General features: G+C 32.9%; 1 protein-coding gene and 1 non-coding gene across 4 annotated transcripts; both read right to left on the bottom strand.

Annotated features, from left to right (window-relative positions):
* Window positions 1-883: 883 nt before the first annotated feature.
* Window positions 884-955, bottom strand: TRNAD-GUC (transfer RNA aspartic acid (anticodon GUC)). Its single transcript has one exon. It is a non-coding gene; the product is annotated as a tRNA-Asp (tRNA).
* A 738-nt stretch (window positions 956-1,693) lies between these two features.
* On the bottom strand, window positions 1,694-6,573 carry LOC145597904 (uncharacterized). Of its 3 annotated transcripts, XR_014103449.1 has the most exons (6): window positions 6,355-6,573; window positions 5,268-6,002; window positions 4,447-4,580; window positions 2,697-3,347; window positions 2,479-2,574; window positions 1,694-2,003 (listed from the first exon to the last, which is right to left on the bottom strand). XR_014103449.1 is itself a non-coding variant. In XM_081654170.1 (5 exons), the coding sequence occupies exons 2-4, from the start codon at window positions 5,915-5,917 to the stop codon at window positions 2,494-2,496; spliced, it is 1,638 nt and encodes a 545-aa protein (XP_081510296.1). In that variant the 5' UTR covers window positions 5,918-6,002; window positions 6,355-6,573; the 3' UTR covers window positions 1,694-2,003; window positions 2,479-2,493. The 3 variants fall into 3 exon arrangements, 2 of the variants coding, with proteins under 2 accessions (XP_081510296.1, XP_081510297.1); XM_081654170.1 differs by having other exon boundaries at window positions 2,479-3,347; XM_081654171.1 differs by lacking the exon at window positions 6,355-6,573 and having other exon boundaries at window positions 2,479-3,347; window positions 5,268-6,341.
* Window positions 6,574-13,469: the final 6,896 nt, after the last annotated feature.

Here is a 13,469-nt window from a genome sequence, read left to right as displayed (position 1 = left end):
AACTTAACTTGTTTAAAATTTTAAACAGATTACCAAGTCTTGATATAACCAAGTAACCGACCAATATTATATATAACTTTCATGAATTCTTGATTAAGACGAGTTGAAGGTAACCTAAAATTATTTAAAAATAACTCATATATTTTTACTACAAAATTTAAGACCATTTTCTTATTATAAAATTTATCCATAAAAAATAATTATAATATATTAAATTCATATTAGCCTTCATAACATGTATTTGTATTTATTAGAAATTAAAAATTACCTTTAAAAAGGATTAAAGTTATTATTAAAATATTAAAATTACCCTTGAATTGACCCTATGTGTTGTGTAAAAATAAACCAACAACTTTATTCAATTGTGGAGCCCACAATAACAAAAAAGCTGTTGATTTATTCACGAAAATGCTTCCATAAAAAACAAATTTCGTTTCTCACCATGAGAAACAGGGAATTTCCCAATACAATTATGATTTCTTTGTAGATAGTAAATACAGAGAAACTAAATAGGCAAATATGCTTCTTTGTTTGACTTACCAACTACAACACCCATATTGCAAATCTGCATGATCATCCGGTTAATGTTTATTTCTTGGCTAGTAGGATGACTCTTGCAACTGTTGCAATAGTTACGGTTTGCCGGCGGTTTGGTACAAAATCTGATTTTCTTTGCGACATTCGTCTGTAAACTCCGAGGATGAGTCGTGGAAGAGATTTAATCATCAAAATATAGTTTGATTTTTTTTTTTCATGATTAAACCTCCTCATCGATTCCTTCCTGTAAACTCGAACTCTAGAAGCCACTAATACTAATACTAGTTAATAACAACAGCAAAACGTAAATTTATTAATATGATAAATATATATGGGAAAAAAATATCGCCGTTGCCGGGGATCGAACCCGGGTCACCCGCGTGACAGGCGGGAATACTTACCACTATACTACAACGACTTTGATGTTAAAAGCAGCTAATCATTAATCTTCATAATGTAAATTGTTATTAAATATTTGTATTTTCTTCATTGTCGGTTCCTGGGTGGATATTTTTGAGGTCTTTTGAGAAGTGAGAACCAAAATGTATTCTTCGAGTTCCTCAAAAAAAAAAAAGGTATTCTTCGAGAAAATAAGTTCAAACAGACAATAAGCTATCTTATGTTAGAAAATACAAATTTAGCACCTTGAAAAACAAATTTTGTTTAGACAAAACTGAAATTAAATCAACAATTGTTTTAGTAGTAAATATGAGGTCTACTTGTTGATATAATTACAAAATGATCATGCTAACTTGACATTTTTGTTAATTTATTTATAATTTTATCACTTAATAAACGAATTTTGTTTATCATGATAATAAATTGAGACTCACTTGTCTAATTTTGTTAAACTAGACTACACATATTATGTTGTACGGGGTACCATGTAAGTGGTGTAACATGTAGTCATGTACCCACGTAGACAGTCTTGACACGTACCAATGCGCATGTTTGAATTTGTACTCCATAGTTGCTTGGTTGGTAGGGGTTAGGGTGTCGGGGTAAATAATTACTCCATAACTATATTTGAACCCTAGAAAACAACACTTTTAGGCGCTAGCAACCATTTCTTGAACTGCTTTGATGTGTAAGTTATAAGATAGCCATCAGCTTAGCTGCGCGCCACTTCCTTGCAATATATAAGGATGAAGACTGATGCAATAGAATTTAACAAATTTTTACATCAACATTTACAATTTGTTCAGATGGACAAAATTGACGATACTAATATGCTAATAGTTTTACAAGTAATACAAGTCAATTAACACAATTTGTTGGACTGATTTAAACCTTGCTAATCCCAGATAAGGGTATACTTACTTAGGCCTTCGCGATAGGTGAGCTTCAACAGTTGAGCTGTTAGATAATAATGGTAGTGAAAATTCGTATTTAGTAACCAAGTTTTCAATGGTGGGCGGCTGCCTTCACATTATAATGAGCCGTCTTGCTTTCAGTCCTCTTTGATCCTGGTTAACAGAGAATGCAGATGTGCAACAAATTATAAGTCATTAATCAAGGACACTTAAAATAAGGATTATTAGAAGTGTAGTAAGAATCTGGAAACAAGCATCTTTCACGCAGATTGTGATAGGAGGAAAAAAAAAAAAAAAAACGTAATGCTTCTGCAACTAAAGGCCATGCTAATGAACGATGACAGTGTTCCTAGTGAACAGAAGTGGCAACTTAGCAGAAAGAATCAAGTATGGTTACGGATGATGTTCACAAAAATACTTTGTTTATAACTTGAAAAACCAATGCTATCTCACAGCAAATGCAAGAGTTTGACTAAAGGATGATGCACAACGGTGGAAAGAACCAGAATTTTATGATGGCAGTCATGGTGGAGGGTGTTGGCGATCTCCATAGTGGTTAATTACGGAAATGAATTCAGATAGCATTCATAGAGAGAACAAGTGAACAAATACTTCTCAATTCTCATACCTCATATTTTGTCTTTCATGTCATTCTAAGACAGCAGGAACTTTCAGTTTCCTGCTTAAGAGGTTCAGACAGCTTCTGGTTTTCCACTCGCTGCAGCTGAGATGACAATTGAAGCAAATCAATAGTAGTCCCATCTTCACACAACAAACGATCCTTGATGTTCATAAATTTGGAACGGTGGTGTATCTCATTTCCAAATTCAGAGTGTGCATTATTACCATAATTAAGCACGGACATGTAACTTGGTTGATTTGTTCCTGCAGAGCTGACAATAACCGAAGAATACCTGTTTTGAACTTCACTTATTAAAGCCTGTGCACCATTTCCAAAGATTTTTTCAGAGACTTCGTTCACACTATATTGTGGACTACTGCTTGGTATAATTACAGGGTGACATCCAGGCATTGCAGATGAATGGCCAGAAGAATTTTGTGATTGAGATGACAGAAGAGAGAGAGCACAACCGGACTCTGATATTCCTGCTAATTCTTGAACGGTTGATGCTGCGTCCAAAAGTGCCAAGTCTTCATTCCTAGGTGAGTTTGTTTGAAACAAGGAATGTGAGACTATTTCAGGCGTATGTTGATTGACATTCTTGCCAAAGGGAAATTGTGTTCCAGTATTATTTGTGTTGTCAATAAAAGGGAACTGTTTTTCAAAATTGTAAGGGGGCAAAATAGATTTTGGCTGAAGCTGTCTATTTATGCAACTATATGTTGGTGTCTGTGTACAGCCTGTTCCATCCTCAACCTTGATATGCTTAACCCAATCATTCGTTCCATATTTCACTGTATGGGAAATGCCTCTTGGTAGTATATCTTGGCAAATAAAGGATGTTGAGGTAGGTGTAAACCCCTGAAAATTGCTTCCTACAGAGCATTGAAAATATCTATTGTTATAAAAAGGCATGATGCTGTTTTCCATGAAATACACCAACAATCACTCTATAACAGCTAGGACATTATTGAAAAAAATAAATAAATAAATTCTTGCGAAGTATGTGCATTAGCCATATAATGATTGATGCAATGACCTGGTACAAAAATACTAGGTTAGCTAGCAAAGATGTCAAATTAAAAAAACTACTTTTCTTTAGGACTGAATAAACTACAAAGAGACAGAATGCAGAAAAAAAAAAAGAGAAAATAGAAATCAGCTTAACAATAGTCATCATTCAGCACCAAAGTTTGTTTTCTCAAACACCTACAACAGTTCACCACTTTATCTTTCCTTTTCATCTAGTTTCTTCTTGCCAAGGATGGATCTCAGTCATCTCACAAGGTATTAAATGACAATTCAATGATAAAAATGTATGGATACATCATACATGTTGAAAATATATGTAAGATAAGGTAGATGTTAAGACATTTTATTTTAGGGTTGAGTGTCTAAACCACCAACAACTTTGTTTTAATATATACTTTGTATAAGAATAACAACGTAGAATTAAAATGCAGACAACTGTCAATTGGACAACAATTAACAGGTAAGTTGCTCCAAATTGTAGGCTTTTGGATCAGAGAGGGCGTGGAGTGAATTATGGGTATTGAAAGGTAATCATGATCCAATCATTAGTATAGTATGCACAAAAAAAATAAAGTTGAAGATGTAAAGAAGACACTTCCAAGGGAGGGGAAAAAGGTTTAATTCGCATCATATCGAAGGAAGTAACAACTTCTTGGATTTGAAATGCTCCAATTTTCTTAACCAAAATCTAGAAGTGTGCTAAATGATTGCAGAGCATTGCACTGTACATAGAACCCTTTAATCAATTGCCATTTAAAAAGACCCTCACTATTATTTGTCAAAAAAAGTAAAACCCCCCATAATGATGCAGAGTCCAAATTGATTGAAAGTGGCATATTAATCCACAGCCTAAAACTGTCACACATTTACAGCTTACACTTTCCTACTAGGAGAGACTAATTTGAAAAAAATTATGAGTTAAAGAGGATAAATTGATGTTACCAGTGTATGACTGAAATGATCTCCCATTTCTATTACTAAAGCCTACTTGAGGTTTCCTTCTCCTTTCATTGTGACCTGCAAGTCGTTTACGACAGCTTCGCTTACCATCATCAAACTCACCCAGCAAATGGAACCTGTATCACCAAAAAGCCAGTTTTTAAAAGCAGAAAATGTCACTTTTAGCCATTAGAATAACTAATAGTTACCGAAAATCCAAAATGTACTCTAAGATTGTATCACACGCAAGTGGCATGGATTACGAGGAAAAGTCTTGAAAGGTAGACATTGTATGAAAGAGGAGTATGAAACATCACGAAACATGAAGAAAGCAAAATATTTCGGAAATTTTATACTACTTAATTGCAAAACATAAATAAAATAGGAGCTTAGCTGAAATTTTACAACCAGATGCATCAAGCATAAGTTGATACTTGATACAAATTTGGATTTATCACAAGGTAAATGAGAGATCCTATCACTTGCTGCAAATTCTCGTCAAAAACATAATGTTATCAGTGCTTCTTTCAATCAAGATAGCTGGTGAATAATTAACAGGAAGCACAATCAAGAGTTTTGTGAATATGGGGTTAAGAGGGGATTTATTAGCAAGTTCACTGCTGCTCACATAATGTTGCAGCTACAACCCAGGATCGGAAGGATGAGGTCTTACCTGATGAATCTTAACTTAGTAGGCAGTCCAAAAGATCCAGAATTATAAACATTATTGCAAAACAATAGCTCCAAATTTTTCCTACATAATAAATAGAAGCTCCAAATGTACTCATGCCCAAAGTGGATTAAGAATAAGGAGAATTACAAACCTGCTACACTGCTGACAAAACCTCTGCTCAATACCATTAACAATAACTTTAGGAGTCTTTGAATGAACATCACAAACTTTATGCCTCTTGTGGTAATCTTTCGCGGAACTGAGATCTTTATGGCAGCCATAAACTTGGCAATGTACAGTCTGAGAACACACTCGAGCCCTTTTTGGAGGTGTTGAAGAGTCAGCTGAAGACAACACATGAGCTGTTGCTGTTCTAGTCGAACTAGAATTTGGATTATCACCAAATCCACCCAATTTCAAATCAATTAGTGATGATTCACGGCTACTCGAGTCCATAACTGAGCTCGAAAATTTAGAACTTGATTCATCATCTCCAGAAATGGCATTAGTAGTAACATAAGAGCTATAAAAATCTCCAACACTACCATTATCCTCTAACTCATTCCTTGTTGAATCAGTAGGACATTGTCTTCTTACCACTTCTGCAATACCCAATTCAGAAAAACTACGATTTTCGACTGATTGTTGACTAGGGGTTAACACACTATCCTCATTGCTAAGAGGGGATTTATGTTCCCAACCTATCAACACATTTTTACCTTTAATAATTGAATCAGATTGAGATTTTGCTTCATTTGATTCAAAACCCTTATCCAATGAATCAAACCACCAGGATTCCATGATATAAAACAAGATCAAAACTCCAAACACCACATAAAAATTCCCCAACAAAATTTTGCAATTAAATTCTCTTGATGTTTAGCACCTGAAAACACAATCAAAATCATACAATTGAGCTAAAATTTGGTACAAAATTACAAACCCCTCTGAAAAGAATCCCTATTACCATCAATTAGTAGTTAAACACCAAAATTCATCAAATTAAAGCTGAAAATTTGCAAAAAAATAAAAATTCTGAAGAAATTCAATTATACAAAAGGCAACATCAAAAGATTCAAAAGAACCCAGATAGCAAGAAGCAAAACCCCATCAAAATTCAGTGAAAAAAGTCGAAATTCAGAGATAGATCATTCAATGTACAAATAATTACTTTACAAAACCAAAAGCAAAGAAGAAGAAGCTCAAAACTGGATAAAAAGAGCAGTTGAAGAGATTACCAGTATTTGGATAGAGTGATGAAGCAAACAGTAGATAAAGGAGTGGGTACTAGGAATAAATATTTATTCTTTTTTGGAATTTTTTTTGTTAATTAAATTTACAATGGTCTGAAGCTTAATCAAGGGTTTTTCTGGTTGCTTTTGTAGTGGCTTTTTGGGAGGCTGGGGAGTAAGAGAATTGAAGGAGAAGAATGTAGTGAGCTTTTTGTCAATTCTTTCCTTGCCAATAACATCTTAATTTCCACAACTTTTAGGCATAATGTTTGGCTGTTTGAGTCAAAATATTTTGACAAATTATCCATTGCCCATACGAGGGTGTTCGAGTATATAATTGGGGGATTAAGGCCTTTAGTGCACCTTATTTTTGCTTATCTGATCTGGTCTGATTTGATTATATCTGAATTGGTCTGATTTGATTATATATGATTTGGTCTAATCAGATCTGATTGTCTGTTTTGACAAAACTTTGAACTTAAGTGTACGATAACTTGTAGAGAAAAAATATATCAAGTGAGATCTTGTTAAATTCGTTATAGGCAATATTGTCTAAACCACCCGCCAAATTCTTGTTTTTGTCAGAAACCATCCAAAAAAAAAAATATGTTGTCTAAAGCCGCCCAAATTCAAATTTCTGTTGTTGAAGACCACCTGGCTCAACTTTCCGGCATTGACTTTGAATTCCGGCGTTAACCCGGGACACGTGACAACCACGTGACCCCCCTCCCCTTTTCATTTTTTTCCCTTGAATTTTCTAACTATTATTGACCACCACCACCCACACCTTAGAATCACCAGCTCACCCAACGAACACAAAGACCCCAACATTTACAATATTAGTCCTAAATACGTTAGAAAACCTAATACGATGAGGATACAAAATATGCACACAATCTATCCTAATCTGCGATAAATATTATCATAAATTTAATAGGTATCACACCCCGCAGTGATAGCGGGAGTATGTCGTACGCTAAGATTGAATTTAAAATTCAAAAATAAGTCTCGTGGAAGGCCTTTTGTGAAATTGTCCACAAACTGATATCTAGTTGGAACAATTAGAACCCAAACATGACCTAATACAACCTTTTCTCGAATAAAATGAATATACATCTCCACATATTTGGTGCGTTAGTGTTAAACTGGGTTGCTAGAAAGGTAAATATCACTTACACTACTAAAATAACAATGTCGTTGATCGCAATCAATGAGAGAAAACAAATTACTTGAGAAATCTACAATCAATATGAGAATAGATTATAGCTAAAAGACAAAAAAATAATTTGTGGAAGTTGGATTGAAAACCTAAGGCTTTGATACCATGTTAGATTTCGAGAAAATTCCTCAAATTAGAGTGTATACCATGGATCAATATAAATAGCATTTACATATTAATTCTAAGCATGTTAGGAAACGTAATAAGATGAGGATACAAAATATACACAAAATCTATTCTAATCTACAACAATATTATCATAAATATAATATCTATCATAAAAGATGCACAATGTTAAAAAATGTATTCTTTTGGTGTCTGTGTAATTCAAATGGCTGGTAGTATTGCACTAGAACCAATGAAAAACCAAAAACTTTAGAAATTTATTCATAAATGTTTGAAATCGAAGAGGAGTTTAATTTCTATAAGTGATCTGTTTCTTGATTTAGTTTGTATACCTATAGCTTGCATCCAAGCTTATGAAGTTAGATTACAACTGTAACACCCCAATAATTCTCCCTTTTCCAAACCACTTGCTTTAAATAAAATAGTGGAGAACCATTGACGTGTTAACCCCACGTGTTAAAACGTTAAGGCTTTATCAAAGTATCGCAGCGGAAAAACAAACTTAAGTCTTTAAAATAACATAGTTTAGAAAACGAATAAGTCAAAGCTTACAAATTGGAACCATATAAGGCCCCTATTTAAAACCATACCAATAATCAAAGTCCAAAACATAAATGAAATAGCAAAGCATAAATAAGTTCAACACAAGAATCGAATACTCTCAATCACACCAATCCCTTGACAATGCGTTTGTTAAATCCCTGAACTTCACATCATCAAGCTAACCTGTGCATACTGCTCCCCAATAATACAAGTGTAATAATTGGATCATCACAGGGTCATTGAAAGGCGAAGGCCATGACCAAAAGAAAACACACACAAAAGCACGCAATCAGCAAAGCTGAGTACGTACAAGCTACAACGTATCAAACCTAGCATGCTCAATTAATTAAAGTAAATAAACACACAACACGAATTCATTAATCAAGACTCCACACTTAGACAATTCAATTGACTCAACATACTCACTAAACAAATCCAAACACTTGACTCTATATATTTAATCCAATTAATTAAATTTAGTTTGGAGTAAGCAATAAACGAGGTTGTACAATCCACCAAATCATTTTGGTCCCAAATGACCATTTGAAATAAAAGTTTAGCGCGATGCAAGAATGAGCGCGACTCCATTCTCACAAAGTTAGTCTAGGATCCCATCTAACTTTCATTATAAAATAAAATGTAAATACCAAAAGAGAAGAGGACATGTTGATCAAACAAGCCTCGAAAAGCCACGGGCTACCATCGTGTACCCCAACCCATAATTGTCAATACTCTAGAAGTGCACGCTTTCCAGAGTTTTATTGCTCATCCATGTTTCACTTTACGTGATTACAAGTTTAATTAATAGCCAACTCATTCAAGATGACCATACATAACAATCATACATCAATTCACTTTTAATCTTATTTAGGACAATGGTGATCACATAACAAATTGGCCTTTAATTCCATTAAACATCCAAATTATCCAAAATTGTAGAACATAGTCAACTCACCTAGCCATTTCGGCTTAATCCACCTTTACTCAACATACTAATAAGTCATGATTGAGTAATAAATAAATAGATAATAACCTTGTGGAATAATTAATAAATTCATTCCACTTAAACCATTCAATTCCAATCCTTTAATAATCCAAATGTGGTTAACAAACCAATCCAATAAAATATGTTTGTATCAACATTCCATACAAACAATTAATCCAATATAATTCAACATGTTTGCATCCATAATTCCATACAAACATAATCAATTCACCAAAACATGTCTCATAAACATAAGCACATGAATTAAATCAATATGTAACCAAACAATTTCCATCCAAGTGTTCCCTAATCATGAAACTAAGTTCTTTCCTTTTGGTACCTAAACATGATACTACTTATAACGAAGTAGACATGTACGTACCTCGTACAAACAATCCTTTGAGCCACTTTTAATCATTTAAAATTCTCCTAGAGAATAATCACTTCCTAGAAAACAACCAACAATTAATATTACTAACCTAAGTAATTTCCAACAATATAATATGATGAAAAACTTATTAAAATAAAAAAAAAAACATATTTATATGCTTAATTAACTTTAAACATAATTAATTTTATTAATCAAACTCAAGGATAAAATTTTAAGCATAAAAAAACCTTCGTTAAAAATGAAAAACTGCCCGAAAATCATATTTAGAGGCAGAATTTGGCCACGAGAGGGTGGTGCTCACTACTAATGGTAGTGAGTCTTTCTTAAAACATCGTTTCCACATGGAAAACACTACTTTTTTGTCAAAATCGGATGAGTTCAGAACCTGATCGGGATTAAAACGGGATTAATATTAACGAACCGAAATCTAAACATTAAAACACGAATTTACGTGTTCAAAATAATCTGGAATTAAGTTAAATTAATTAGTAGTTATAATCACCAAAATTTAAAAACATTATTACTATAAAAGCCCTAAATCAATTGTTCATAAAAACCCTAAAATCATGATTTTCAATAATTAAAAACCCTAGGTTATTAAATTTACAAAATCTGAAAATTATAACATTTATAAAATCTGAAATTATAAAGTTTAATCATCAAAATACAATTTGATACTAATTAAAATTAATTTCAAACAATAAAATCAAAACCCATAATCAATAATTATAATTACACAAATTAAAAAAAACAAAAGAGAAAGAAAATAAGACTAACCTTTTGTGTGGGAAAATTTTGGGGATGTATGGGGTATTTATAGGAAAGAGAGTGGTGTAGGGTTAGTTTTGAGATTGGGCCTCATAAAATTAATGGGCCAATTAAGAAATTAAAGTGGGTTTGGTTTGTTTGTTGGACATAAATTATTGAAGAAAGGTTCATAAAAAGTTCTTTGTAATAAAATCGTTCATCAAACCCAAAAATAATTTGAAACTTTTGAAATAAAATCCGAAAAAATACAAATAAATATTATGAATAAAATATAATTTCATTAATAATATATTTAAAAATACGGGGGATTACAACAACCGCCGTCTTCTACACAAGATCATACTAAAAAAATTACTTTTTCTAGACTTCTAGTCATTAGAGTAACATGACCAGCTTGAGTTAGATTGTGGAATTACAACAATTAGATTGAGTTAGTCGCATTGTGTAATCTTTAGTAAAGTCTGATTATTAGATAGGTGGGTTATGCAAGTGATTCAGATGACTCATTGTTATTAATTTCAAGTATGATATCAAGGAGGTTTTGGTTTTGGTTTTGGGATTTTACATCACGTGAAAAAAATACCCATTGTTATTAATTAATAAATAAATACCTCACGTAATTTGTTTCCAAAAAAATACCTCACGTAATTAAATTAGTTTTTGTTATTATCATTTATGATGATTTTTTAATTATACTTTTAAATAAGGTAAGTTTACCATAAACAATTTTGTTTTTTTGTTTTATTCAAAGATTGATGAATAATCTATTGAAGCTATGTGACAACGACCATGTACTGAACGACCAAGTAATCAGCGCCAAAAACGACCTCAAAGACCTGATCCTACTATGCATTGGTCCTGACAAAAACAGGCCATCAATCTTAAACGCTCTAAGGCATTTGAAGTCACACCACCTTTGGATATCTGAACAATGTCCTTTCAAGGGAGATGAAAGAAGGTTTACTTTATACGTTGAAGAGTGTGGTAGGAAACATATTTCAGTGTCACTGAAGATTTGGGAAGGAAGATTAGCAAACATATGCTCCATAACGAATAGAATTATATGCCGCAGGTTTAAGTCTATGTCTATGGAACAAATTATGGAAGAATTAGATTAATTTGAGTCATAAGTCTAGTTTAGGTTCATCAGAAAATTTTTGAACAAATCTGGGCATGTTAGTGACACTTAGTGTGTCAATAAGTATGATTTCTCGGCTTTAGTCCAACTGAGATTTAATTCTTTAGGGCTTGTTTGGTATTGTTTTTCGTTTTCAGTTTTTTGTTTTTTTTTAAAACAAAAAACCAAAAACAGGAAACAAGAAAAAGGTGTTTTCACTTTTTTGTTGCCAGTTTTCAAAATTATCATAATTTTAATAAATTTGACTATTTTTTTTATTTATTATGTGACATATATCATATGATTTTGAAATATAAAAAACCAAAAAACAGAAAACCACAATGATGCCAAACGAAGCCTTAGTTTCTTGATTAATTTTCAATTGTAAGTGTCATTTAGATATATGAACGTTGGTGTTGCTATTTGTTTGTCTTTCTTTATAATTAGTAAGAGTATCTTTTATAGTTTTATGTATTCAATCCTCAATCTCATCTCGTTACTATATATGTAACTAATGTTTAAGTGTCTTAAGTACAAGCAAAAACTTGAGGTTTCAAATGAAGTGTCCAACTTCAACCGGATTTAAGTATAACAATTTGAGTTGGTTAGTTTGTGTCATATCTAGTAATTATAGAGTATTAGTCAAGGCTAACTTTGACTCCAAAAGTATGAGTTGGCCTGACAAATGGCAGCAGCAATGACACTTAATCGAGAACTCTGTATAGTCCAATGACTAGGATTAGCATAGTTTAAATGAGTCCAACGAACCGTGCTAATTGACTTGTTGTGTTGTTTCAATGAATACTACAAGAAGGGGGGGGGGGTGAATTGTAGTATGACATATTTGTCAATTTTTTTGCGGTAAAAAACAAGTAAGCTAAAGGAATTAAAATTGCAAGAAAAATTTTACGTGGAAAACTCCTTGGCCCTAAACAAGGAGAAAAACTACGACCACTTGGGATTTTAGGAAAACAATCTTCACTAGTATAGGACAAAATGACATATTACAAACTAAAGACTCTATCTTCAACTTCCTCAATGAACTCAAAGCCCTGAGGAACAAGTTACCCAACTTGTTACTCTTCTCTTCTTTTTCTCTCTTCTCTTCTCTTTCTTACTTCTCTTTCTCCTAAACAGAAGTTCACTCAAACTTCTCAATTCCCCAAAATACAACTCGAAAGAATAAACTCTATTATAAGAACACTCTATTTCACTAATCTGGAATTGGACTCTTAACTCGATTAAAGAAAGAAAAAGCTGAAATCTATTTGAGCAAGGGTGAGTCTTTCCATCTAAAAGCAATGACTATTTATAGACCAAGAATCGCTTTGGAAAAACCTCTTTGTGCAGCATATCCATGACGACGCCACTACTCCAACCCACTAATAAGAACATGTCCTAAATTCAAGGGCATGAACTCCTCAGTGTGTCAAGACCATGATATGGAAGAGATCATGGGGAGTAGGCCGCAAGTTTTAGAAAACTAAAATCAGATTTTATTTACCTAATTGATTTTCGAAAAATATAACAAATAAATCCTTTTATAAAATAAAAAAGATAAGACTTTAAAATCAATTGTTTTCCTAAAAACAAGCATGCACAATTCTATCTTCTTAGACCAATTCCACATAGCTATTTTCGAGTGTAATATTATCCTCATACTTACATAATCATAAAATATAAAAATATATTAGTCTTCATGTTTCTCTGATGAAGCTTCTACTCCGAGGCTTATGTTCCTTGAGGGGAACTTCTCTTTTATTGGTAAAGCTTCTACTCTGAAGCTTCTGTTCCTTGAGGGAAATCTTCTCTTTCTCAAGTCTTCATTTCTGAAGCACCAATTCCTGTGAGGGAACTCTTCTCTTTTGGATTGCTTTGTATCTGGCTCTCTTGTTCCTCATGGAATCTTCCCAAGACACTCAATTCTCCTAGTCATTGCAACTAATCACACAATCAAACAATCAAGCTCTTA

This window comes from Chenopodium album, chromosome 20 (genome assembly GCF_948465745.1).
Source record: "Chenopodium album chromosome 20, dcCheAlbu1.1, whole genome shotgun sequence".
NCBI classification, from domain to species: Eukaryota; Viridiplantae; Streptophyta; class Magnoliopsida; order Caryophyllales; family Amaranthaceae; genus Chenopodium; species Chenopodium album.
This window is presented reverse-complemented; position numbering and strand designations above follow the sequence as displayed.